The sequence below is a fragment of the Phyllopteryx taeniolatus genome, chromosome 15, assembly GCF_024500385.1.
Source record: "Phyllopteryx taeniolatus isolate TA_2022b chromosome 15, UOR_Ptae_1.2, whole genome shotgun sequence".
NCBI classification, from domain to species: domain Eukaryota; kingdom Metazoa; phylum Chordata; class Actinopteri; order Syngnathiformes; family Syngnathidae; genus Phyllopteryx; species Phyllopteryx taeniolatus.
The window spans coordinates 1301265-1326336 of record NC_084516.1 but is presented as its reverse complement, the minus strand read 5'-3'; the positions used below and the strand labels follow the sequence as shown (position 1 = coordinate 1326336).

Sequence of the window (25072 nt, the reverse complement as noted above, 5' to 3'; positions counted from 1 at the left end):
TGGCACCGCCTTACATTTCGGTTCAGCGGTGGAAGTAGAGAAACATGGGAACAATCCCACCTCATGTGGCTGTGCCCGGCTAGCTCAGTCGGTAGAGCATGAGACTCTTAATCTCAGGGTCGTGGGTTCGAGCCCCACGTTGGGCGACGTTTTTTTTTTTTTTTTTTTTTTTTGGGGCTCCTACTCGCGCAAATTTTTTTTTAAATGGATTTCTTTCTTTTTTTGAACATGACGTGTTCCCTCGTGAAGCCGAGCAGGGGGACACCGCCGCCACCCCTCCGGCGTGCGTGCGCGCGCGTGCGAGCCGGTGGGCGGAGTCTCGCCGTCCTCAAGTCTTCCGTCCGCTGCGACGCGCCGCTCGCTTCACTTGATTCCCCCTCGGAGCCAGAACCGGAGCCAGAAGAAGCCGCCATCCATCTGGACCATGGCCGCCACCACGTGCACGCGCTTCACCGACGACTATCAGATGTACGAGGAGCTGGGCAAGTACGTGCACGCGCCTTTGACAAATCTTTTTGATGTTGGGGTGCGGGCCGAGCCCCGACCCGACTTTTTTCATGGCACACGCACGCGCGCGGACGTGGTTGTATGAATGATGACGTGCGCGCGCACTTTGACCTGACAAAAGTGTGACGTGAACGTCAGGTTGCGCGTGGGCATGTGCGGGCATCACAGCAACACGTGTGTGTGTGTGTGTGTCTGTCTCCATCTGTCTGTGTGTATCGGGAGTATGCGTGTCCCCATGTCCATCTCTGTGTGTGTGTGTGTGTGTGTGTGTGTGTGTTTCCATCTGTGTTTGTGTGTAGTCCCCTTAGTGTGTGTTTGTGTGTTTGCGTCTCCATGTGGCGTCTGTGGACGCGCGGAAAAGCTGTTGCATTGGTGTTGAAATGATGAGGGCGCCAGGGTGCCCTTGGAAAAATGGCTCCCGAGCTGGCCACAAAGTTTGAGAATCCCTGTTCCAAACAGTTAACAGCTAGAAATGAAATCCATGGAGAGCAAAATCAATGAACAAACATGCTCTTTGTACCTGCCTTGACTCACATGTGAACGTAAGCGACATCCCCTCTTCTTCTTTGCCTGAGGTCCTGCACTGATGTTGGACAAGAAGCGCTGTCCCTCAGTCTCCTCTCTAATTCGTCCAAAGCTGTTCTATAGGGTTGTGGTCAGAATTGTGCAGGCCAGTCAAGTTCATCCACTCCAGACTCTGTCATGCGTGTCTTTCTGGACCTCGCTTTGTGCACTGGTGCACAGTCGTGTTCCACATAGTTGGGAGCATGTCCAAAACATTCGACCCTGAGCTCTGAATGCTTCAGCGTACCGAGAGATTTTGGACAGTCAAACAGTTTGGGGATTACCCCGTCCTGTTCCAAAATGTCCATAAAGACACGGCGGACACAATTTGGTGTGGATGAACTTGACTGGCCTGCACAGAGTCCTGACCTCGACCCGATAGAACACCTTCGCCATTAGTGCAGCCGCGTGTCCCCGTTTGTGCGCTTGCCCATTTGTGTGGCGCTATGTTTTGCATAAGTTCGTTTTAAAAAATTAACACCTGCTCTAAAAGTCCAATTAGTAAACAGTTTGGATAAGATGGTCGCATGCTAGCACACTAGCAAATCAGAAAGGTTCAAAGGTCACAATCACGACGTAATCTCTGTTAGGGTTTCAAGCGAGGGTTTCGTGCCGGTTTTGGTTGAAACGGGTTTGGGTTTCAAGTTTGACTTTGAAGGCGGGGTTTGGGTTTCAAAGTAGGGGTTCAAGCCTCGGTTTGAAACGAGTTCGGTTTCAAGCCCGGGTTAGGCTTTTAAGTGAGCTGAAATTGACTGCATTTCTCCGTCACGCATTTTCTTTGCGCTCTCACGTTTGTGCTAACACTGTTGTCGCCAAGCGCCCCCGCCCCCCCGCCGGGGGAGCGAGGCCCACTCACTGTGCCTGTCGTGATGCGTTCAAGGACCGCTGAGAGGCTCTCATTGTGTAACGACGCATCGAGGACATGAAATTTGCTTTCCCGTTAAGATGAAAAACGTTCGTTTTGCGTGTCCAAAATATTTGGCCATATAGTGATTGGGTTGTAGCGATTCATCGTTTCAGCCCTACAGTCAACGATACAGTCCACTACAAAAAATTGTTATGTGGGTCCTTTTTATATAATTGGATCAATAACGGTAAAAACTTTTCAAGCCGTTATGCACTTTTGTCTTTACCGTTATGCGAGAAATGTATTTCAATTGGCCAGCGCCATTTGCTCTGTCAATAAGGACAGAATGCCTAAAATTGAAAATCATCAACCATTTTTTTCAAGCATGGCCGAACACATTGAGCCATCGAAAACCAAGGCGGCAGCAAAAAATTCGATTTTGTATTTTTGGAGCGTTATTGAGCAAATGATATGAAAATGACCCATATGGTGATTTGGCAATGTTCGATGCATCGTTTCAGCCCTATTTAGTCCACGTTATCAAAATGGCTAAAGAGTGTTTCAGGAGTCAGGAAGGAGAAAATGATTCCGGAAACATTTTCCCCTTCCCGACTCCCGAATTACGATACAGTGAACCCCCGGGGGCCATTTTCACCCCCTCAAACGCTGAGCAAGCTGAACCGTCTTCTTGTGGTGTTTGCGTGTGCAGGGGAGCCTTTTCAGTGGTGCGCCGCTGCGTCAACGTCTGCTCGGGACAAGAGTACGCCGCCAAGATCATCAACACCAAGAAGTTGTCGGCCAGAGGTGAGCGCGCCGCAACTCGACGTTCGAGGCGGGGGCTGCGAGTCGGAGGTAGGGTCTCAAGACGTGGTCTGGCTGAGGTTCGGAGAAGGCTTTCAAGACAGGATTAGGGTTTCAAGTTAGACCGGAACCCGCAGAAGGAAACTCTCCTTGTGTCCTTGTGTCCTTCCCTCACGTTGACGTGGTGTCCGCCGCAAACTCAATCGGAGTTGCGAACATGCTACTTGGAGGCTAGCGGCGATGTCGCTAGCCTCCAAGTAGCGGCACACGCGCACGCTCGTGGGAAAAAGTCTTGTTGGTGAGTTCAAAGGTCAGGCCTGTTGATGTCAGCACAGCCGTCAATCAAACATCCTCGCCGGACTGCTCCTTTCTGGATTCACGTCAACGCCTTTCTATTCCTCCTTTCCTTTTGTTTCCTTCTTTGCATCCTTTCCTCTCGTCTTGTGTCCTTCTTCCTTTCCTTTAACCTTTCTTCTCTGCTCTCTTTTGTCTGGTTCAGTTCTTCCTTCCTTTCCTCTTTTGTTTCTTCTCCTCCTCCTTTCCTCCCGGCGAACACGATCTGCTAAATATGAGGCCGTTGTGAAGATGCGCGTGTGTGCGTGTGTGCGCAGACCACCAGAAGCTGGAGCGCGAGGCCAGGATCTGCCGGCTGCTCAAACATTCCAACATCGGTAAGAATTTGCAAATATCAGCGCCCCATGCAATATCAATGCATGGATCGATCTTCTCGCCACATGTTGACTTTGAATCCGCCATCTGTTGATGTTCTTTATTCACTGCCACCTTTGAACTTCTGCTTACAGTGCATGCACTCTGCATGGGTGTGTGTTACAGTGTGCATGTGTTTGTGTGTTTACATCTTTGCATGTGTGTTTTGTCTGACTGCGTGTGTTAAGACGTGCGCATGTGCGTGTTATTTTGTATGCGTGTGCACGTTGCTGTTTATATCTTTGTGTGTGCGTGTTTTAGTGTTATGTTTGTGTGATGTACGTGTGTGTGTGTTTGTCTTTTTGTGTGTCTGTGCGTCCATCCATCCATTTTCTCCCGCTCATCCGAGGTCGGGTCGCGGGGGGGCCGCAGCCTCAGCAGGGTCGCCCAGACTTCCCTCCCCCAGCCACTTCCTTCAGCTCTTCCGGGGGGATCCCGAGGCGTTCCCGGGCTAAGCCGGCAGACGTAGTCTCTCCGGCGTGTCCCGGGTCGTCCCCGGGGTGTCCTCCCGGCGGGACGTGCCTGGAACACCTCCCCGGGGAGGCGTCCGCAACGGATGCCCCGGCCGCCTCCTCTCGATCCTCCCGGATGACCGGATGAGCTTCTCACCCTTGTGTTTGTGCGTTACTGAGTTGATTTGTGTTACTGTGTTTGTGTGTGTAGTTGTCATTTTTGTGAGTGCGTTTGTGTTCGTGTGTCTTACCGTGTATGTGTGTGTGCTACCATTTGTGTGCGTGCGTGTCATTTTGTGTGTTTGTGTGTTGTGGCACTCGAGCTGCATCTCGTAAGTGATGCGATGTAATGTAATGTTTCATCGGTCGCCGTTGTGATTGTACTTTTTGGTGTGTGTTTTTTGCTGTTTGTGTGTGTTGCTGCCGCAGTCCGTCTCCATGACAACATCTCGGAGGAAGGCTTCCACTACCTCCTTTTTGATCTGTGAGTTCCTTCCTCCTCTTCTTCCTCTCAGTCTTCGTCAGTCTGCCCCCCCCCCCCTTACATAACGCCCCCCACCCTCATCCCTCCTTTGCCGCTTTAGCGCCCACTCCCCCGCAGCGCCGGAGTCAGTCGCCATGGCAACGCGCCTTGTCAGCGGCGCTGTCGGGGTTTCCCCCTCGGCAGGACATTCCCCTATATGTGTGTGTGTGTGTGGGTTTGTGTGTGTGTAACTCTCTGTGTGTTACGCTGTGCGTGTGTGTGTAACCGTCTGTGTTATTTGTGTGTTTGTCTTTGTTTGCACCTTTTGTGTGTATCAGTGTTCCTTGTGTGAGCTTTGTGTGTGTGTATGTACGTTTGTGTGTGTGTTTGTATATGTGACGTGTATACATGCTGTTGTGTGTTTGTGTACGCGTGCTTCTTTGCGTGTGTGTAACCTTGCTCTTCACGCCCGTTGGTGTTCTCAGGGTGACAGGAGGCGAGCTCTTCGAGGACATCGTGGCGAGGGAGTACTACAGCGAGGCAGACGCCAGGTAACCCCCAACGTCGCCACCCCCCTTCCTCACACACACGCACGCACATACGCACACACACACAGGGGCACCTCTGCGTTTGTCCAGTGGTTTACTTTTGTCAACTTCCTCTGCAACACATTTGAAGACGATGATGGCGACGGTGGAGGCGGACTTTCCCCGCCCTCCTGACGAGACGATGGCCCCCGCCTCACTCCGCTTAAATCAGTTCGATTGCTTTCTTCTCTTCTCTTTTTTTTTTGCGGGGGCGAGCCAGCCAGGCAGCCAGAAAAGGAGGGAAAAAAAAGATGCGGACAAATCGACATTTGCACCAGCATGATTGACAGCTGCTGGAGCAAAAGAATAATTAGGAACGCGCACCACAACATGTTAACACGCTTCCTGTTTGAGCATCCTGTGCCAACAGGGGGCGCAGTGGGCAACTGTTTGAATTCCTAAAAGACTTTCAGAAGTCACGTGGTCTTAGGTTCCATTTTGGTTGACGTTTATTTACATCATATTTAACCCGAATTAACCATTTTCTTCCCCACACGATCAATATGAACTATGATTCCAATCATGAATATGCAAATTGACTCATTGCTCATGTTTAATTCGAGAAATTTGGCCAATTCATTAGGTACACAATACTTTTAAACAACATTATTGTGATAAAGGTTCGAATAATGTTCAAATGCGCCACAGGGAGACCCGTTCCTAATAATTTGCTCAGGTCACGAAGCTGTGCAGGTGTACCTAATGAATTGACCGGGGAGATCATTCATCGGTGATGTCCAGCACAAAATGTCCGAAACGATTCTGGTGCATTTTTCTCCCTCGTTTCTTCTTCTCTTCTCAGCGTCTGCGCATAAATTAACTGTGTGTGTGCGCGTGTGTGTGTGTGCGCGTGTTTGTCGCCGACACTTTCGTCTCGTTATCCCATCTGTACTCTTGAGTCCCGCCACATCCATTGCACACAAACATGGCCGTTTTCTCACATTTTTTAACACGCAACTGCTGCAAAACTCACTCCGTGGCGCCCACTCGAAAATTGGAAAAACTGAGACCCTGACACCAGATTTACCGATCGACACCAACTTGGGTGTATTATTGCACAAAAAAAGTCTCTGGGACCCTTGTGCATAATTGAACAGGAAGTCCGTCATTTTGGTTGAAGCAGCCATTTCGGGGACATTTCCTCACTGTGGTCCCCTGGAAAGTTTGGAAAATTCAGCCCCCGACACCAGTTTCCCCTAGCAACACCAAATTGGATGTATGTGTAGGTGTAGAACAGGATGCATGAAAAAGTCTTAAGAACCAATGGATGAAATTGTACAGGAAGTCCGTCATTTTGGTTTGAAGCAGCCGTTGGGGGGGAATTTGCTTGGTGACTAACGTGCGTGAAATCTGCGGAATTGACACTTCGGTGGTGAATATACGCTTGTGAAGGGTTCGTGTCGACCGGGATGAATTTCGTATTGCCTTTTTATTATTCGCACGCGGTGTGCGGGTGCGGACGTGGCCGCCCTCGCCGTGCGGTCTCGTCTCCGCAGTCGTCGTATCCGTCCGATCGTACACAGCGTGTCACGCACACGCCGACACCGCATAGTGCACAGGGACCTCAAGGTGTGTTCGCAACATTCGTGTACGCGTTGGTCATCGTGTCTGTGTGTACGTGTTGGATATTGACTTGTTTGGGTTTGCATGTGTTTGTATGGCATCATCATCATCCTCACGTTTGTGCCCGCTGCGTGTCTCGTTCGTTCGTTCGTTCGTTCGTTTGTTTCTTTGGAGTCTCGATGCACTCGAACAATTGAAAGAGAGAGAGAGAGAGAGAGAGCACGTGAATGGCACACAAACGCACACATTTACAAAGACGCAAACATACACGCACAAATACAAACTCGCACTCACACATAAACATAACACAGACACACACACACAAGAATACAGAAGTGTACAAAAGCACGTGCACGTGCGCGCATAAACATTATGTACACACATGCTCACAAACACACACACACAGATGCTCAAAAAGTCATACAAACGCACAAAAACACATAGAAACAAGTGTACCAACACACAAGCACACACACTTGCCGCTGATGCCGCCTGTGCATGACTAACCCGCTGCTCCCCCTGCTGTGTGCATGCAGCCATTGCCTCCAGCAGATCCTGGAGGCGGTGCTTCACTGCCATCAGATGGGCGTGGTCCACCGAGACCTCAAGGTGAGCGGTCGCGGGTCAAAGGTCACGTGACATACAGACTGAGAGGCGAGCGAAGGATCGCGCGCCGCTCCGTAACTCGGCATGGCCGTGCATTCAACAACGGTACCTTGACTTAGGACGGGGGGGCGGAGCCAGGGTATTGCCGGCAACCATCCCCCAACAAATGTGAAAATATTGAACTTTTACCCCTCCCCCGCTCTCTAGGCACCGAGAGCGGCGGACGGCGAGCTCGTTTTGACCTTACCGCAAGATGACATCATACACGTGTTAGCCATGTCATCAACATGTCAAGTGACGCAAAATTCAACTGAATCGTTCTGAAAAGTCCAGAGTCCTAAAGAAACCGTTAGCCTGCGTGCTAGCATGTGAATTGTCCTAAAAGTTGAGGGTGGTGGGAATTGTTTACGAGCGAGTAGTCCTAGCTTCTGTCTGTAATGCTGACATAAGCTAATTGGTTGCTAGTGTTAGCTTCATTTGCTGGAAAGTTCGTTTTTCTTTGTCTTGCTAAACTGGAGTGCGATGAATGTGCATGTAATGTATGCAGACTTTGTTCTCCCTCATCGTCATTGAAGTAAAACTTTCCTTCAATTCTGCCTCTTGTTTAGTAGTGACGCTAAATTAGCTTCTAGCATAAAGCTCAGCAATGCTGAAGCATCGTGGTTTATTCTTCTAATCTAGTGTCCTTCAAAGTGTGTTCTTTTTGTGTATTTGTGTATTCGTGTGGTCCAGTAATCGGTCCTTGTAGCGTTCTTATAGGAAGGTTTTTTTTGGTAGTAGTAGTGTTCTTCATTCTACAACCCCAATTCCAATGAAGTTGGGATGTTGTGTTAAACATAAATAAAAACAGAATACACAGATTTGCAAATCATGTTCCACCTATATTTAATTGAATACACTACAAAGACAAGATATTTCATGTTCAAACTGATAAACTTGTTTATTTTTTTTAGCAAACAATCATGAACTTAGAATTTGATGGCTGCAACACGTTCCAAAAAAGCTGGGACAGGGGGCAAAAAAGACTGAGAAAGTTGAGGCACGCCCATCAAACACCTGTTTGGAAGATCCCACAGGGAACAGGCTCATTGGGAACAGGTGGGTGCCATGATTACTTCCCTGAATTCACAAGTCATTCACAAGCAAAGATGGGGCGAGGTTCACCTCTTTGTGAACAAGTGCGTGAGAAAATATTCCAACAGTTTAAGGACAATGTTACTCAACGTATAATTGCAAGGAATTTAGGGATTTCCTCATCCACGGTCCATAATATCATCAAAAGGTTCAGAGAATCTGGAGAAATCGCTGCATGTAAGCGGCAAGGCCGAAAACCGACATTGAATGCCCGTGACCTTCGATCCCTCGGGCGGCACTGCATCAAAAAATGACATCAATGTGTAAAGGATATCACCGCATGGGCTCAGGAACGCTTCAGAAAACAAATGTCAGTAAATACAGTTCGGCGCTACATCCGTAAGTGCAACTTGAAACTCTACTATGCAAAGCAAAAGCCATTTATCAACAACACCCAGAAACGCCGCCGGCTTCTCCGGGCCGAGCTCATCTAAGATGGACTGATGCAAAGTGGAAAAGTGTTCTGTGGTCCGACGAGTCCACATTTCAAATAGTTTTTGGAAATTGTGGACGTCGTGTCCTCCGGGCCAAAGAGGAAAAGAACCATCCGGACTGTCATGACGAGCGCCGCCGGAGCAAGGATGGGTGGCGGCCGCTGGACGAGCGCCGTTGGAGCAGGGTCAGGTGGCGGCCGCTGGACGAGCGCCGTTGGAGCAGGGTCAGGTGGCGGCCGCTGGACGAGCGCCGTTGGAGCAGGGTCAGGTGGCGGCCGCTGGACGAGCGCCGTTGGAGCAGGGTCAGGTGGCGGCCGCTGGACGAGCGCCGCCGGAGCAAGGACGGGTGGCGGCCGCTGGACGAGCGCCGCCGGAGCAGGGTCAGGTGGCGGCCGCTGGACGAGCGCCGTTGGAGCAGGGTCAGGTGGCGGCCGCTGGACGAGCGCCGTTGGAGCAGGGTCAGGTGGCGGCCGCTGGACGAGCGCCGTTGGAGCAGGGTCAGGTGGCGGCCGCTGGACGAGCGCCGCCGGAGCAAGGACGGGTGGCGGCCGCTGGACGAGCGCCGCCGGAGCAAGGATGAGTGGCGGCCGCTGGACGAGCGCCGCCGGAGTAGGGTCAGGTGGCGGCCGCTGGACGAGCGCCGCCGGAGCAAGGAGAGCATAGTGTCACTTTAGGAAGAACCCGTGTAGGGTCTTCCTTAATGAAATTCAGACTCACCTCTCCCGTGCCCTGGCTACCGGCACCGGCAACTTTGACGTGACAGTTGCTCACGGAATGACCCAACTGACCGCAGTAGAAGCACCGCCCTTCCCTCAGCCGGCGTTGACGTTCCTCAGGGGAGAGACGGAACCTGCCCAGTTGCATGGGCTCATCCGTGGTGACGCTAGCCAGTGGATTGAGACTGGCAGCAGGGAATCTGCCTAATAATAATATTTAATCACAATGATAAAACAACAGGCGACTATGACAAAAACAACTGGCGACTATGACAAAAACAACTGGCGACTATGACATGGCAAGACATGTGACAACGACAATGAACCGACAAGGACTGAAAGAACCCAGGGAACTAAATACAAACAAATTGACGAGACAACGAGGAACACCTGGACAAGACGAGTGGCTAGAGAGAGCTGATTGGTCAACACAAAGTAGACGAGAACAGGTGGACACAACAACCTAATGAGCACACGACAAACATGGAACACAGGAAAACATGGAACAAAACTAAACAACCCAAACCAAAACACAGACCATGACAATCATTGTGTTTTGTTTTTATTTATGTTTAACACAAGTACCACAACTTCATTGGAATTGGGGTTGTACTAGTGTGTACTTAGTAGTGTATTCTATGAGTGTGTTGTTCTTGTAGTGTGTCCTTCATAGTGTAATCTAGTAGTGTGTTTTACGAGTGTATTCTATCATTGTGTTCTTCTTGTAGTGTGTTCTAGAAATGTGTCCTTGGGGGGGGGGGTTGTTCTTTGTAGCGTGTCCTTGTAGTTTTCTAGTTGTGTATTTTTCTTGTAGTGTGTGATTAGTAGTGTTTTCTTGTATTGTAGGTGTGTTGTTACTTAGGTAAGGACTCGTGAGTAGTGTGTTCTAGGACTATGTTCTTGTTGTGTGTCCTGTATGAGTGTGTTGCAGCCGTGTTGTTTGTTCTTCGCGTATCGTAAGAGCGGGTCGTAACGTGTTTTTGTGTCGTTTGTGTCGTGGCGGTTTAGCCGGAGAATCTCCTGCTGGCCAGCAAGTGTAAGAACGCGGCGGTGAAGCTGGCCGACTTCGGACTGGCCATCGAGGTCCAAGGAGAGCAGCAGGCCTGGTTCGGTACGTGGCGGCGCTTGCGCTTCCCGTTCTGCGCCGCCGGGGTCATGGCGTATTTGTCGTGTGTTCAGGCTTTGCGGGCACGCCCGGGTATTTGTCTCCCGAGGTTCTCCGGAAGGAAGCGTACGGAAAGCCGGTCGACACGTGGGCCTGCGGTAAGAGCTGCGTTCGCGCCCGCACGGCCCGGAACCCGGCATTGTGGAGACTTGACGTGTGCGTGCGTGCGCGCGTAGGTGTGATCCTCTACATCCTCCTGGTGGGCTACCCTCCCTTCTGGGACGAAGACCAGCACAAACTCTACCAGCAGATCAAAGCCGGAGCATACGACGTGAGCCTACGTCGTCCCCTCCGTCGCCTCCTCGTCCGCGCTCTCGTGACACGTTTGTGCGCGCGCGTGTGTGTGTGTGTGTAGTTCCCGTCTCCGGAGTGGGACACGGTGACGCCCGAAGCCAAAAATCTGATCAACCAGATGTTGACCATCAATCCCGCCAAGAGGATCACGGCCCAGGAGGCCCTCAAGCACCCGTGGGTCTGCGTACGTACGCCGCCGCCGCCGCTACGCGCGCATCTGCTACAACATACATAAATACTTCCAGTCGGCTCGCGATGGCGAATGTGCAGAGCTTGTAGTTGTCGTCCGATAGCAGCCATTGTGGGAGTGCCAGTCGCAGTAGTACAACTACAAATATGCAAAGTCACGTGGTGGTAGTATTACAATTAGTGGTAATAGAATTATAAGTTGATGTAGTACTATTTGTCGTAAAAAAAAAAAACGGTATAAAGGTTGTAGTAGTCATAGTTGTGGTATTAGTAGTGGTAGTATTGATGTAGTAGTAGAACAACTAGAAGTAGTCGTATTTGAAGTACTAGTACTAGTGGTAGTAGTAATTAGAAGTAGCAGTCTTAATGGTGGTAGTGGTGGTTGTGCAAGTAAGTAATAGTTGTACTAGTTAGTAGCAGTAGTATTATTACTTGAAGAAGTAGAATTAGTTGTAGTATTTGTGGTAGTGGTATTAGTGGTAGTAGTTGGAATAATAGGAGCAGGAGTAATAGTACGAGAACAAGTATTGGGTGTATTAGTTGTAGTTCTTGAGTTAGCAGTCGGCTAAAGTAGCTGTATTAGTACTAGTAGAAGTGAGTGAGTGAGTGGTGTCACCATGTAAGCGTGGAGTTGTGCGTGTGGACAGCAACGCGGCACGGTGGCGTCCATGATGCACCGGCAGGAGACGGTGGACTGCTTGAAGAAGTTCAACGCCAGGAGGAAGCTCAAGGTGACCGATCGGCCAACTCCCAACGTTTACGCGGCGGCGCAACGCAAACATTTCAACGCTTTCCTCCTCATCCTCCTCCTCCTCTTCCTCGACCACGTCCGCAGGGCGCCATCCTGACCACCATGCTGGTCTCCAGGAACTTCTCGGGTGAGAGATGATCGATCACACTTGATTCTTGTTTGCTCCGATATTTGAATGAAGGTATTACAATACTTTGTATATAGTATTTATTTATAATGAGTATATCTTGTAATTTATATGTATTTGGTGTATTCTAGAGTTACGATAGCGTATTCTCATACGAGTTTGAGTTGATTAGAAAGGTGGCTGTAGGTATGGAAGCGCAGGCGCGTTGTTGTACCTCCTCAAATCTCCGCCAGAGGGAGACAGAAGTCATTTTCCGCCTATTGGATGGCGCGCGCTGAAACGTCATCGGCAAGGCGAGTTTCTTGATACAGCGCGTTTCATACACAAGATAACTCCATGTGCTCTCCATGATTAAAAGCATTTCAAAACAGACGCCCTTTTAACTTGCGTGATTATATCTATATAGAGATGACATTTTATCCTTATATGTTGATTATTATTATTATGCATACGCTCCCATTTAATTGAAGATTTATATTCTTTGAGGTTCCCGTAAATTCAATAAATACCCACAATGAAAGCTTCTTCTCCCGGGTTTTAAGAGAACATTTGTTTCCTCCTTCATGCCTGACAAGTAGAACAGAAAGTTCTATTTCTTCCTCGCGCTCCAGATAATTAGTTAGCGTGGCGAAAGTGGACGACTGGAATGAGGAAGCCCCCCATGATGGCGTCAAGGTGCTTTCCCGCGGCTGCTTAGCGTACTTAGCATGTTAGCGCCCGACGAGCTTGTACTTTCACGCCTTCGGTTGCATTTGGCCGCATTCAAATTTGAAAGCGCTTCAGAAAAACTCCAACGTGTATGTAAGATATGGAAATGGGTTGATTTAATAATAACAATTTTAAAATGTTTTATTTCTAATAATGAAATTAGAAAGAATTCATTGAATATTTAAATGGTAGACACATTTTTTTTTAAATGTAGATGGGACAGTATTTTGTTACTTTTATATTATTACATTTTTTACATTTTTTATTATAATATATATTTAACCACAATCAATTAACCAATTATCTAAATAGATGAATTACTACAAATGTAAAATGTAAAATAGTTTGTTTGAATAAAATCCTTCTCAGTTTTACATTTTGTTTTTCATAATTAATTATAATGAAATAATGACTTTTTAATAGGATTCAGTTGTAAAAGTGTTTATTTTACAATTTGAATTTATTCATTTTTTATTTATTATAAATCATTCAACCAATGACTTAATGAGATAAATGAATACAAAATAAATACATTTTAAAAATGAAATAATTACCCTCTTTTGATTTCATTATAATTAATTTAAAAACAATTAACCACTAATTTAATTAAATTTTAAGTTGTAAAATTGTTTATTTTACAAAATATTAATATTTTATTATTTAAAATATATCAGTTAACTCATTATTTAATTAGATAAATGAATGAAAATAAAAACAACTAAATGCATGTACAAATTCTAACAGTGAAAATGTTTTTTAAATGTTATATTTTGTTACTTTTATTAATTTAATTATTATTAACTCACCACTTATTTTATAAAATAAATACAAATGTACAGTTATTCTTCACACTCATTATTTTTATTTTATTCTTTACCAAAAAAAGCACATTTTTAATGAGGGGAGTGAATACAAATGAATAAATCACATTTGAATTGATCGATTTTAGGGGGGGGGAAAAAAGGGAAAACCTAAGAGTCCTCTTTTGCCCAGCAGTGTTTTTTTACAAACTGTCACTGCCCCCTAGAGGCCTGGCATGCGTATGACACGCTCCTCCTCGTCCTCTTCTGCGCTTTCAGTTGGCCGCCAGACGACTGCGCCGGCGTCCGTCGGCGGCGTGACGGGAAGTGGCGCCGGCATCGCGGAACAAGGTCCAGCCGGGCGCGACGCGGGCCATCTTCATCTTCCTCTTCCTCTTCCTCTAACGTTCAACTTCTCCTTTCTTTCTATCTCGCGACCTTTAATGACCACCACGCTCGCCAAGGTAAGCGGCCCCAGCTTACTACTACATCCTCGCCACTAATAAACTACTAGTACTACTGAGAAGTAATAATGTAGAAGTAGTTGTTGTTGTTCGTAGTAGCAGTAGTCGAAGTAGCAATAGCAGTGCTAGTAGTCGCGTTTCGAAGTAGAAGATGTATTAGGCGGGATGAGGCCTCGGGGGTGGCACGCACTCGGGTGCGTTTGAGGCCGCTGGGAGAAAGCAAGCGCCGCCTTTTCGGGCGGGATTAGTGGTAACTTTTTTTGAAAGCAAACACATTTTTTCTAACAAATGCACTCCCTCCTTTTTGTAAACAACTCTGTCTCTCTTTGTAAACAGAAGCACTTCTCTTTATTTTCAGTCACTTTTTCAACAAACACTTTTATAAACAAACTCACTCTTTTGAAACAAACTAATGCTCTGTTTTAGTAACCTTTTTCTCAAAAAAAAGCACTCTATTTGTAAACAAAGTGCCTCTCCTTTAGTAAACAAACCCACTATTTTTTCCCCCCAGAATGGTTTTATGAACAAACTAACTTGTTGTTACTACTAACCTTTTTGCCCCAAACAAATTCCCTTTTTTTTTTTTGCAATCAAACTCTTTTCAAACAAACGCACAATCTCTCTTTTTGTAAACTAACTCTCTTGGTGTTTTTTTAACACACTGCGATTCTGTTTTTGCAAACAAACCAACTTTCTCGCTGCTTTTAAACAAACTCTTTCTGTTTTTTTTCGAGTTAGCAAAGCCAATCTTTCCACATGCAGCCCAGCAATATTTTCTGTGGCATCCAGCTGGAAATATGATGATGATGATGATGATGATGATGATGACGATGAGTCGTGCAGCTGCCGCGTTCTAATCTTGAGTGCAAAGTGCGCCGCCGGCACTATTCGGGATTATCCGGCAAATGACTTCCTGCTGATCCTGGCGCTGATCTGTCACGTGACGCCATGTGAATATGATGTCATCATCTTTCACTTTCGTGTGCGTGCTTATTCGCCGCTTTGATGTGAGGACGCGATCAGGGAGGAGGGATTCCTTTTTCTTTTTTTTTTTTCGCAAAAGGGCGGGCTGACTCCGGCGGCTTAAGAGCGCCGCCGATTCGGCGCGATGGACACTCGGCGTCGGTGCGTGCGCGTGTGAAAGCCAAGCGAATCGGGAGTGAATCGAACGCGAATCGGGTGCGCCATGTGCACGCTCCCCGCTGAGGGCGTGTCCTTCTGCCTCTCCGCAGCAGCCAGAAGCCTCCTCAACAAGAAGACCGACGTCAAGGTAGGACGACACGCACTTTACTACTTCTGTATGTGTGTGTGTGTGTGTGTGTGTGTTGCACATGCCTCGGGTCAAACGTTTCCAGCATGTGGATAAATAAATAAATAAATGGGAATAAATTGCTGTTGTTAGTGTAAGCAGTGCACGTCAGCAAGGGCTTGTGATCTTCCCTTGTTTTAGTGTGAAATGTGTTTTTTCCTTTCTGCACATGTTGTTGTTGTTGTTTTTGCTGTGTGTTCAAGTTCCACGGGGAGTAAAAGTCTCATTTGAGTCTGATCAAGTTCAAACGAGTAGCCAGGAAATGTCGATTTAGTCACGCAATGAGGACGTGCAGGAAAATGCCTGCTCGTGTTTGCCATGCTAACAAAAACATGCAAACAAAGCTTAAAAACAAACTTTTTACCTCAAGTTCCACAAAGTTTTAGTTCTTGGTGCTCGCAGTTCTTGGAACTTCAAGGTTCCCATCCGGTATAAGCGACTTGCACATTAGGCAAACCGGGTCAGAGCACGTTGATCTTCGCTCGGGAGCGTTTCAAACTTCAACTTGAAACTTGTTGGTAAACACAAGATGTCACCAAAGATCATAATAGATCATCATTTTTCATGTTTGCATATGTCATATCTGCGTAAATAAATGATATACGTGTCAATTGTATTTAACTTTTTTTTTTTTTTTTAAACGACATTTTAGCAAGTTGGGCTTCAAACAATCAAGTCATCAAACCGTAATCACGTTCGTTAGCGTAGCATACGCAGAAAGTCAACCCAAATATTTTCTGGGTTTGGTCACGCGACCTTTGGTCCTGTCGCTCACACGCCGCGCCACCGCACACACACACACACACACACACACACACTTCGACACGCACGAATGATGACATTATTGCATGTCGAGTTTGAAGGTTAGGTTTTATTTTTAGCGTGCCCTAATATGGAGACACACTTATCTCCGCCCCCTTGGGAATTCTGTGCCTCCCTTTCATTAGCCTCCATCTTCTTCTTCTTCTTCTCCTCCTTCAGCTTCATCGCCCATCATGCCTAAATCGGATCGCCCCTCACCCCCTGGAATCCCTCCCACCACCCGTCCTTTGGAGAGTGGTGTTAATCTCAGATTATTTGCGTCCAGATGATTAATCTAACGTTACGTCATCAGTGCACGCACACACATACACACATACACACACGCACACCACGCACACAAACATGCACACAAACATGGTAATATCCCGCCTTGCCGGATTCTGTGTGAAAGTCACGATTGACATACGTCTATGAAGCATTTCTGTCGTCTTTCTTTACAAAGCAACATCGACAACTAGTGGCCCGGAATGCATGTTACAGCTCTTTTTTTGTTTTCATGAATTTTACAAAGTCTCAGTGTGAAAGAGGCTACAGTCACATGACTTACGCTTGCCACGTGACTTGAGCGCATTTTTACACCGATGAAGACGCTTGTGTAACATTGCCAACTAGTGGCCGGGCATGTACGTTACACCTTTTTTGTTTGCGGCAATTTTGCAGAATCTCTGTGTGGAAGAGGCCAGTCATATGACTTGCATCCAGTACATCACATGACCTGAACTCAAACGCCTGCGTGTAGAGTTCCCTTGTGGTCACATTGCCAACTAGAGGCCCGGCATGCAAATGACACCTTTTATGTGTTTGCGCCGATAATCTCCATGTGGGCGAGGCCAAAGTCACGTGATTTATGCACATCACGTGACTTCGCCTCATACGCTGATGAAGAAACCTGCGACATCGCCAACTAGTGGCCTGGCATTCACACTATACGATTTTCACTCTTATTTTTGTTTAGATTTATTTTTTTGGACAACTTTGTGATCGACACAGAACTGTTAAAAATGAGCAGGCTGTCCACGTACGTGTTGTTCTTGTTTGTGGGTTTTGTTTATTTACAAATTGTCCCACAAGCCATGTTGCGTGTCCGGCATGACTTTGCGTGTTTGTGTGTCGCACGTTCAGCGTGTTGTCGTGTTATGCCCGACGCTGCCACCCGGCTAGCGTGGCCGCCGTTAATGTGACGCAGCTAGCGGCCGGGCCGGACGGCTTGCAGATGTGAGCTAGTAGAAGCCCTTTGCCGCTTTTTGTGTTTCCTGCAGAACAGCAGCAGCAGCGGCAGCAGGAACAACAACGACACAAACACAGTCAGCAGCACCAAAGTCAACAGCTCGGTCACGTCTGCTGCACTGGTACGACGTACGACGTGCGTGCGTGCGTGCGTTTGTGTGTGTCTGTGTGTTTTAACGAGCCTCAGTTTTTGGCCAAAACTCATTTTGAATCTTTTGGGTTTTGGAATGGTCTCGTCATCCTCTCTAATGTGTCAATCATCGATGTGAGCGGTCACAAGTTATAACAATTTGTGCTCACTAGCATTAGCATTTTTAATCAGTAATTTTTTTCCTCATCCAAATAAATGTTTCTCACATTTCTCCCTTTTATTGACTTATCCCAATACTCGTCCTCTTCATCTGTCTTTTCAACCTCTTCCTCTTCATCCTCCTCTTCCTCATCCTTCGTCCTCCAGGAGCCTCAGACTACCGTAATCCATAATCCGGTAGACGGGATCAAGGTACCGCATCCTCCCGCCACGTCCTCGTCGTCACTCGAGGAGTTTTGTCAGGATTTTGTGGCCTCGCTCGCTCGCTGTGTCGTGTTTTGGGGAGAATTTGTTGTCGTTATTGTTGTACACCAGTGTGTGTCTGTGTGTGTGTTCATGTCACGCTTATAAAACACGTGCGTCGTTTGCAGGAATCATCAGACAGCAGCAACGCAACAATCGAGGATGAAGACGTGAAAGGTCAGCGATGCTATGCTAACGCTGCAGCTACATCCAAGACATCGTGACGTTTTGCAAACACCAAAAGCCAAATGAATTGTTTGTCTTTCATTTCGGATGATTCACCAGCAGCAGCAGTTTGGCCGATAGCGAGCGATTGTTCAAAAAAAGCTTCAAGCTCCTCCCACTTGAAGTTTACTGTCAAACTAAACATCAGACAAAGAGAATGACGGGTTGTGTATTCGCTGTAAACGGCCACGTAGCTTTGCCTTACGACGACTGTTTAGCTTAATGCTAAAACACAATGCAAAAAGCCATAGATGGGCTAACGATTAGCATTGTTATCGCGGTGTTTGCGACGGATATTTGAACACCAAAGTTGGAGCAAAATGTGCAGTTGTAGACAGATAAAACAACAATACCCGCAGGCATATATTCTTTATCCTCTGCAGAAAATGACTAATATTACTGAGGAGATTCTATGTATATCCGCATGGGTGTATCATACTGCCCCCAGGTGGCCAAGGCACAAACACCAGAAGGAGCAGCACAATGTTCAGTGACTTAGAGTAAAAGATGTGGCGCAAGCTATTTGAATTGTTTATATGCTATTTAATAATGTCATTACTATATGTTTTTATCAAGTTGAATAATAGAGTGCTATTTTATGGATTATGTCACTGATGGTGTCGCGGTGCACTCGCCACAGATGAGTGGAGTTTCCATTTTCCTGGGGCAAGATGACGCTAGCCTGCGGTCTGGTCATCTTCCGCGCCGCCTTTTTGGATTGGCAAGTCCTAATTTGGAGTTGCCCGCCTTCAGCGCAGTGGCGCGTCGTGCCCCAACCTTGCGGAGGGGCAGTGCGGAGCTGTTTCTCCGAGAGATGTCGTTGGTTGTTCCCGCATAGCAGAGACGCACACACCTGCAGCTGCGCGTGCTGTCGCACGATGTGTTTGCTTGCGATGCTGCTACATAGGACGAAATCAAGTAGTTGCGTGTCTTTGATGGTGTTTTTCATTAGCCTGCCTACGACATTTTGCAACGTGTTAGCATTGCACTAGCAGACTTTGGTTACACAAACTGATGTTTGTTTGAGCGTTTTGCTGTTAAGATATTCAGTGTGTAACTCTTTTGTTTCATGTGTCGGCTTTACGGTCAACGCAACAGCTTGAAGCCAGCGCGTGTTCATGAGCTTTTGTCGTCCTTTCTTGCGGTTTTGCAGCTCGCAAGCAGGAGATCATCAAGATCACGGAGCAGCTCATCGAAGCCGTCAACAACGGCGACTTCGAGGCCTACGCGTGAGTTCCGACGTTGAGGCCGGCCGGGAGGGGATCGGAGCGCCATTAGCAAAGAAGCATTAACGTGATTGACGTGCAAATGTTTTTGTCCTGGGAAGATTAAAGAGTAATTACAGGCCAGCTTTGTGAATGGACGCAACTGTTTGTGCTGCATTCAAAGTCCCGCGAAAATAGGCAATGCCAACGTTAAAATGCATCAAAAGACACCAACAGATGGAAACTTTTTTGGGGTTGGGTTTTTGTCGTGATTTCTCATGTCCCTTTAAGGATGATCAGTGGTGTCCGACATGAGATTTCATATGACCTCATTACACTCGTCATTTGTCCGCAGCCACGTTGGTGCTCATCTAGTCGCTCTGTAGATTATTTCTGCGTGTTTGCAGGAAGATTTGCGACCCGGGCCTGACGTCCTTCGAGCCCGAGGGTCTCGGCAACCTGGTGGAGGGGATGGACTTCCACCGCTTCTACTTTGACAACCGTAAGACTCAAACGCCACCGACACAACACCCGGACGAACACAACTGCGACACTTGTCGCCGCAACTGTCGCGGACAAACACAAACACAACGATCCTAACAAGCAAACTCAACTTGGACTTCTACTTTGACAACAACTGTAAGAATGGAACACAAGTGCCATAACAATCAGACACAACTTCGGCTTGTAACAGCAAACGCAACAATCATAATTATTAAACAAAAATGACAGCAATCCAGTGCGATTGTAACTATCAAACTCAACAATCAGACCAGAATGATAATCATCGCAATGAAACAACAATCGTACAAATCAAACATAACAGTCTTAATAATCGGACAAAACAATCGTAACGATCAAATTCAATCAAAGTCATGAAGATGAAACACAACAATCATAATGAAAATAGCAATGCAATACGTCAGTTGTGTACCAATCAAAAAGCAGTAACGCGTAATCCGATTCAGTTGTCATCACAAGCAAACGCAGCAAAGGCGCTTGCTGACTTTCTCGCCATTTGTGGGCAGTGCTGTCGAAGAACGTGAAGCCGATCCACACGACCGTCCTCAACCCGCACGTCCACGTGATCGGCGAGGACGCCGCCTGCGTGGCGTACGTCCGCCTGACGCAGTTCGTGGACGCCGGCGGTCGCCCGCGCTCCAGCCAATCGGAGGAGACCAGGGTGTGGCAGCGCCGTGACGGACGCTGGCAGAACGTCCACTTCCACTGCTCCGGAGTGCACGCCGCGCCGCTGCGTGCCTGAGGTGCGGCGCCGAGGCGCACACACTCGCTGCACTCACACATGCGTGCGCCTTTCACACCGAGTTGATGCGAAATTTGCCGCGTCAGAAGTGCGACGGCGGAGCCGCTACGTCGCAGTGTCGGAAACGTGCGTTGGCTCAGCCCTTGCGGCTTTGCGCATTTGGATCATTTGAGGCTTGGCCACTTAGTTAGCATTATTTTCAGGTGGCACGTTCGCTCTTTTCCCAAAATCGGCGCTTCAGCTGGTGCAGCTTCTCGCATTGAGATAATTACATGCGTGGCAGTGTCCGCTGCGTTCAATCAAAAGGGGCGTGGCCCATAAGTGTCGGGGATCGAACTTCACGCTCACACCCTCTTCCAGCTGGGGGTTATAGCGCCACCTGCGGATGTAGCCTGACAATGTGTCGCTTGCGTTTTTGTGCTCCTCAGGGTCGCATTTCGGAGACTGAGGCAGCGCGTTGCCGGGACCGCCCCTCGGGACCGCCTGACTTCTTCTCTCGGCCGTGACGCCACGGACTGAACTTTTACGAGCCGCCCACGTCCCTCCTCGCCAACCCCGCTTGCCTGTGGTCTTCCCCCTTCGGCCTCGTTGTTGTTTCCGCCTCTTGGTGGTGCGCTTGTACGTTTGGCATAGACATACGTACATGGACGCCATATTGGATGTGGAAAGTGGTGTGATCGGAGGGACTAGAACCTACTCTCTGTATTTAAACCTAAATTTCGGACTGTACTATTTTCTAGGTACTTGTACCTTCTCTTGAGACTACTACCTTCTCTAAGGACTAGGAGCTTCACTTGGGACTAGAACCTTCTCTCTGGAGTAATACTTTCTCTCTGAACAACAACCTTCATTTGAGACTAGACCATTCATTCTCTTTGGACCAGTATCTTCACCCGGGACTAGAACCTTCTCTCCGGACTATACACTTCTCTCAGGACTAGAACCTTGTTTTGGGACTAAAACCTTCACTTGTATCAAGACAATTCTCTAGGGACTAGTACTTTATCTCTGAAGAAGAACCTTTTCTCTGGAATAGAACCTTCTCTAGTCCTAAACATGTCCGGAGTAAACATTTATAATTGTCTGCTTAAAAGTGACATCATACGTAACACTACACGAGATGAGGTTCCGTCCACTGATCTGCATTAGTCGTGTTGCCACATCCAATATGGCGGACACGTGGACGTATAGTTGCAATTCACCAACCTGCTCAACGAGGCGTGTATGTACATTATATATACATTGTCTAGTGTTTACGACCTCTTCTACTTCCTGTGACCAGCATGGCTCCTCCTCCTGCACGGCCGCTGTGTGACATCATCGTCCTCTCTGCACATGCTGTGTGACGTTGTCATGACGACGGCAGACGTGTGTGTGTGTGTGTGTGAAGGAGAGTTCAAGTGCATGAAGTCGTCTTTTTGGACCAAACTGCTGCTGATCTTTTTGCTTCTCGCTGGACTTTGTCTCCGTTTGTGTGCATGAAGAACCTGAAAACAAACTAAAGAACAAGCACCATGCTGAGGATCTGTGTAAAAGCATTGCATTACCCATTGTTTGTATTTAACAATACATTTGACTCATAATTATTTACTTTTGGATCATGTCATCCTAAAGGAGACATGTTTTTTTTTGTTTCATCAAAATACCCCAAGTCAAGGGTGGAGAAACTCAATGCGGAGGCGGCATTATGTAAATTAGCCAAATTATCATCCCCCAATTACTTAGTTGCACTTGTGCCACGCAGAACTATTTGTGTACAAATAATTAGTGACTTTTACATAATGTGTCCCCTTCAAGATGTCCTTCACGTTTTTTTTCCCTTGTAATGAATTCAACAATGATGAGCTATAATTATTAAATGACACACTCAACATTATGACCACCTGCACAAATACATCAATATTTATATTTATGACTGGCAAAGGTAATAATAATGCTCCCTTTTGATTGTGCTGCCAGCTGTTCCCAATATTTTGACCCTCATGTAGACAACCAAAATATTAGAAACTATATCCTAGAAGCACATATTGTTCAATTAATAAGTTGTGTCGATCAAAAGTGAGCATGCTGATTTTTCTAAAGGCACTATGTTGGATTATTGCATCTCATTAGGAAGGATCACATTTGATTATTAAAACAGAAACATGGGTCACCACATTGATAAGAAAAGTAAGTAAAATGTGCATGTAAAATGGTTTCTTTTCATAAAAACTAATTCATGTTCAAATGTTATTGTTTCAGGTTGATTAACCAATTGCATAGTGTTTTTTTTGTAAACGTATCTACATTTTTTATTTATTTATAATTAATTAAATTATAATTAGTTGTGTGTATATGTACATTTATTCTTCAATTTTATTTTAAAGTAAATTGCCAATTTTTTTAATGAGAAAAATGACTAGAAAATAAACACAAAGGAATATCTACGTTTTAATGACGCTGTTTTAAGGGGGGCAACGATTAAAATGAATGCAACAAATATTACGGGCTTCTCGATCATGTAATCATATTTGATGTATTAGAGCGCGCAGGTGGTCAGAATGTTGTTGCAATTCCCCACGTTCTCCTGAAGAGGACGCCCGAGTCCCGAATGCTCAATGTCTACATCCTGTATACACTTCGGGTTTTGGAGTTCTAATCACGTCATTCATGAACTAAAGCAGCCAGAAGTCTGCCACGTGTTTTGTTACTGATGTCGAAGGTGAGTGATACAATATGTATAAACATACGACTAATATCGACTTGTGCTATTCAATCAATAAAGTGTCAATGAAGCGACGTCATGCTGGGGTCCGACCTGGCGAACACTTGGGCTCATGTTTACACGAAAGGTCAGCTGTCAATCAAAGAGGTCGAAGGTTCAATTGAGGAGTCACATTTTGAGCTTTTAGAGAATTAACACAACTATCATAGCAATTACACACAACTTAATTGCAACAACAATCGGAACAATCAGACCGCACTTCGATTTTGACAACAGAACAAACAAAACTTCTGCTTCGACAACCATGACAAACACAACATATCAAATACAGCAATGCTAAACAACAATCATAGGTATCAAATGTCACAATCCTAATCAAATAATAATAACACAACAACAACCAAGCAAAACAATCTTAACAATCAAATATTAAAACAACTATTGCACATAAACTCAACAATCATAAGAATCAAACCAAACAATCAGATATTCAGAATCAGAATCATCTTTATTTGCCAAGTATGTCCAAAACACACAAGGAATTTGTCTCCGGTAGTTTGAGCCGCTCTAGCACAACAGACAGTCAATTTACAGAACACTTTGGAGACATAAAGACATTGACAAAAACCAATTGTGCAAAAAGATGCAGAGTCCTCGAGCACTTAGAGCAGTTCGAATGACTAATATTGCAATAGACCGGTGCAATGACCCTTGTGCAAAGGGCGCTGAGACTTCAAGGAGTGTATGCGGTTTAAAGTGACGAGTAGTGCGATAATCTGGGACGAGGTTGGTTGTGCAAAAGTTACAGATACTCTTCAATCAGTGTGCAAATGGAGCAGATGCTACTCTGGCATGAGTGGCCAGTATATGCAAATAGTGCAGCATGGCGAGACAACTACAGTGAGTGCACGAGTAATACATAATTGGCCCCACAGAAATGTGACAACGAACTCAAGTCAAAAAAATTGCCAGCTTGTTGTAATGGAATTATAGGTTAGCTGTTTAAGAAGTTGATCGCAAGAGGGAAGAAGCTGTTGGAATGTCTACTAGTTCTAGTTTGCATTGATCGGTAGCGCCTACCTGAGGGAAGGAGCTGGAAGAGCTGGTGACCAGGGGTGCGCAGGGTCCGAGTCACAGATGTAACAATCACAAGAATGAAACACCACAATCATAACAATCACAAACAATCGTAACAAGCAAACACGGCCATCGTAAAAATTTAGCACAACAATCAAATAACAATGACACAACAGCGCTTGACAACTTCATTTACCCACAATTCTTTGCTGGAAGACAGCCAAACTGACGGGCTCACTTTTGATTGTTGCCGAGTATTTCACTGCTAAATGTTCACTTGCCACAAAACTTTTCTTCTTTGTATTCACAGCAACATTAATAACATCAGATTTTTGCTGCGCCGTCAATCGTGGTTCAGCAAATGCAACTCGAAAAGAAAAGAAAGAGTGCGGGTTCTGCGCCGCCTCGTTAGCATCACAACGAATTCATTAGCATGGATGCTAAAACATTAGCATGACAAAAGAGCACGACCACGCGGGGGAGGGGTTTTCACGTTCCAGCCAAAAAAAAAAACATTGCTTTCATATTGTTTCTATTTTGAAGCAAAGGTGGCGATTTAAAAGTGAGGAAATAAGCCCAAAATGTTCAAGAATAAAGACGTTTTCACAAACAAAATTGAATTATTTTACGAAATAATTTCATTTGTTAGTCGTGTGCTTTTTTTCAATCTTTATTTAACATTATATAACAAACACAACAATATTAATCTATATAAAATACATGTCACAAAATCACTAAATAGTACAGAAACAAGAAATAAAAATGACATATGCAGAAACAAAAATAGAATAAAAAATTGTAACAAA

The 25072-nt window shown here is 46.3% G+C and overlaps 1 protein-coding gene and 1 non-coding gene across 9 annotated transcripts; both read left to right on the top strand.

Moving 5' to 3' along the window:
* Positions 1 to 73: 73 nt before the first annotated feature.
* On the top strand, positions 74 to 146 carry trnak-cuu (transfer RNA lysine (anticodon CUU)). Its single transcript has one exon. It is a non-coding gene; the product is annotated as a tRNA-Lys (tRNA).
* A 126-nt stretch (positions 147 to 272) lies between these two features.
* Positions 273 to 23260, top strand: LOC133490008 (calcium/calmodulin-dependent protein kinase type II subunit beta). Of its 8 annotated transcripts, none has more exons than XR_009792080.1 (21): positions 295 to 486; positions 2628 to 2722; positions 3331 to 3390; positions 4309 to 4363; positions 4828 to 4893; positions 7029 to 7101; positions 10391 to 10493; positions 10562 to 10818; positions 10903 to 11025; positions 11678 to 11761; positions 11866 to 11908; positions 13696 to 13767; positions 15113 to 15150; positions 17271 to 17360; positions 17696 to 17740; positions 17920 to 17968; positions 19170 to 19245; positions 19629 to 19723; positions 20250 to 20486; positions 20914 to 21103; positions 21768 to 23260. XR_009792080.1 is itself a non-coding variant. In XM_061799460.1 (21 exons), exons 1-20 carry the CDS (start codon positions 425 to 427, stop codon positions 20483 to 20485), a joined length of 1641 nt encoding a protein of 546 aa, XP_061655444.1. In that variant the 5' UTR covers positions 298 to 424; the 3' UTR covers position 20486; positions 20914 to 23260. The 8 variants fall into 8 exon arrangements, 6 of the variants coding, with proteins under 6 accessions (XP_061655441.1, XP_061655442.1, XP_061655445.1 ...); XM_061799460.1 differs by having other exon boundaries at positions 298 to 486; positions 10562 to 10645; positions 10724 to 10818; positions 15116 to 15150; positions 20914 to 23260; XM_061799459.1 differs by having other exon boundaries at positions 298 to 486; positions 10562 to 10645; positions 10724 to 10818; positions 20914 to 23260.
* The last annotated feature ends 1812 nt before the right edge of the window (positions 23261 to 25072 follow it).

Excerpts from the sequence above, each read along its gene's own strand:
- LOC133490008 (XM_061799457.1), top strand. The coding sequence starts at position 425 with ATGGCCGCCACCACGTGCACGCGCTTCACCGACGACTATCAGATGTAC. Across the intron at positions 11,026-11,677 it reads TCAAGCACCCGTGGGTCTGC|CAACGCGGCACGGTGGCGTC; the intron begins GTACGTACGCCG and ends GCGTGTGGACAG. Across the intron at positions 19,246-19,628 it reads GGCGACTTCGAGGCCTACGC|GAAGATTTGCGACCCGGGCC; the intron begins GTGAGTTCCGAC and ends GCGTGTTTGCAG.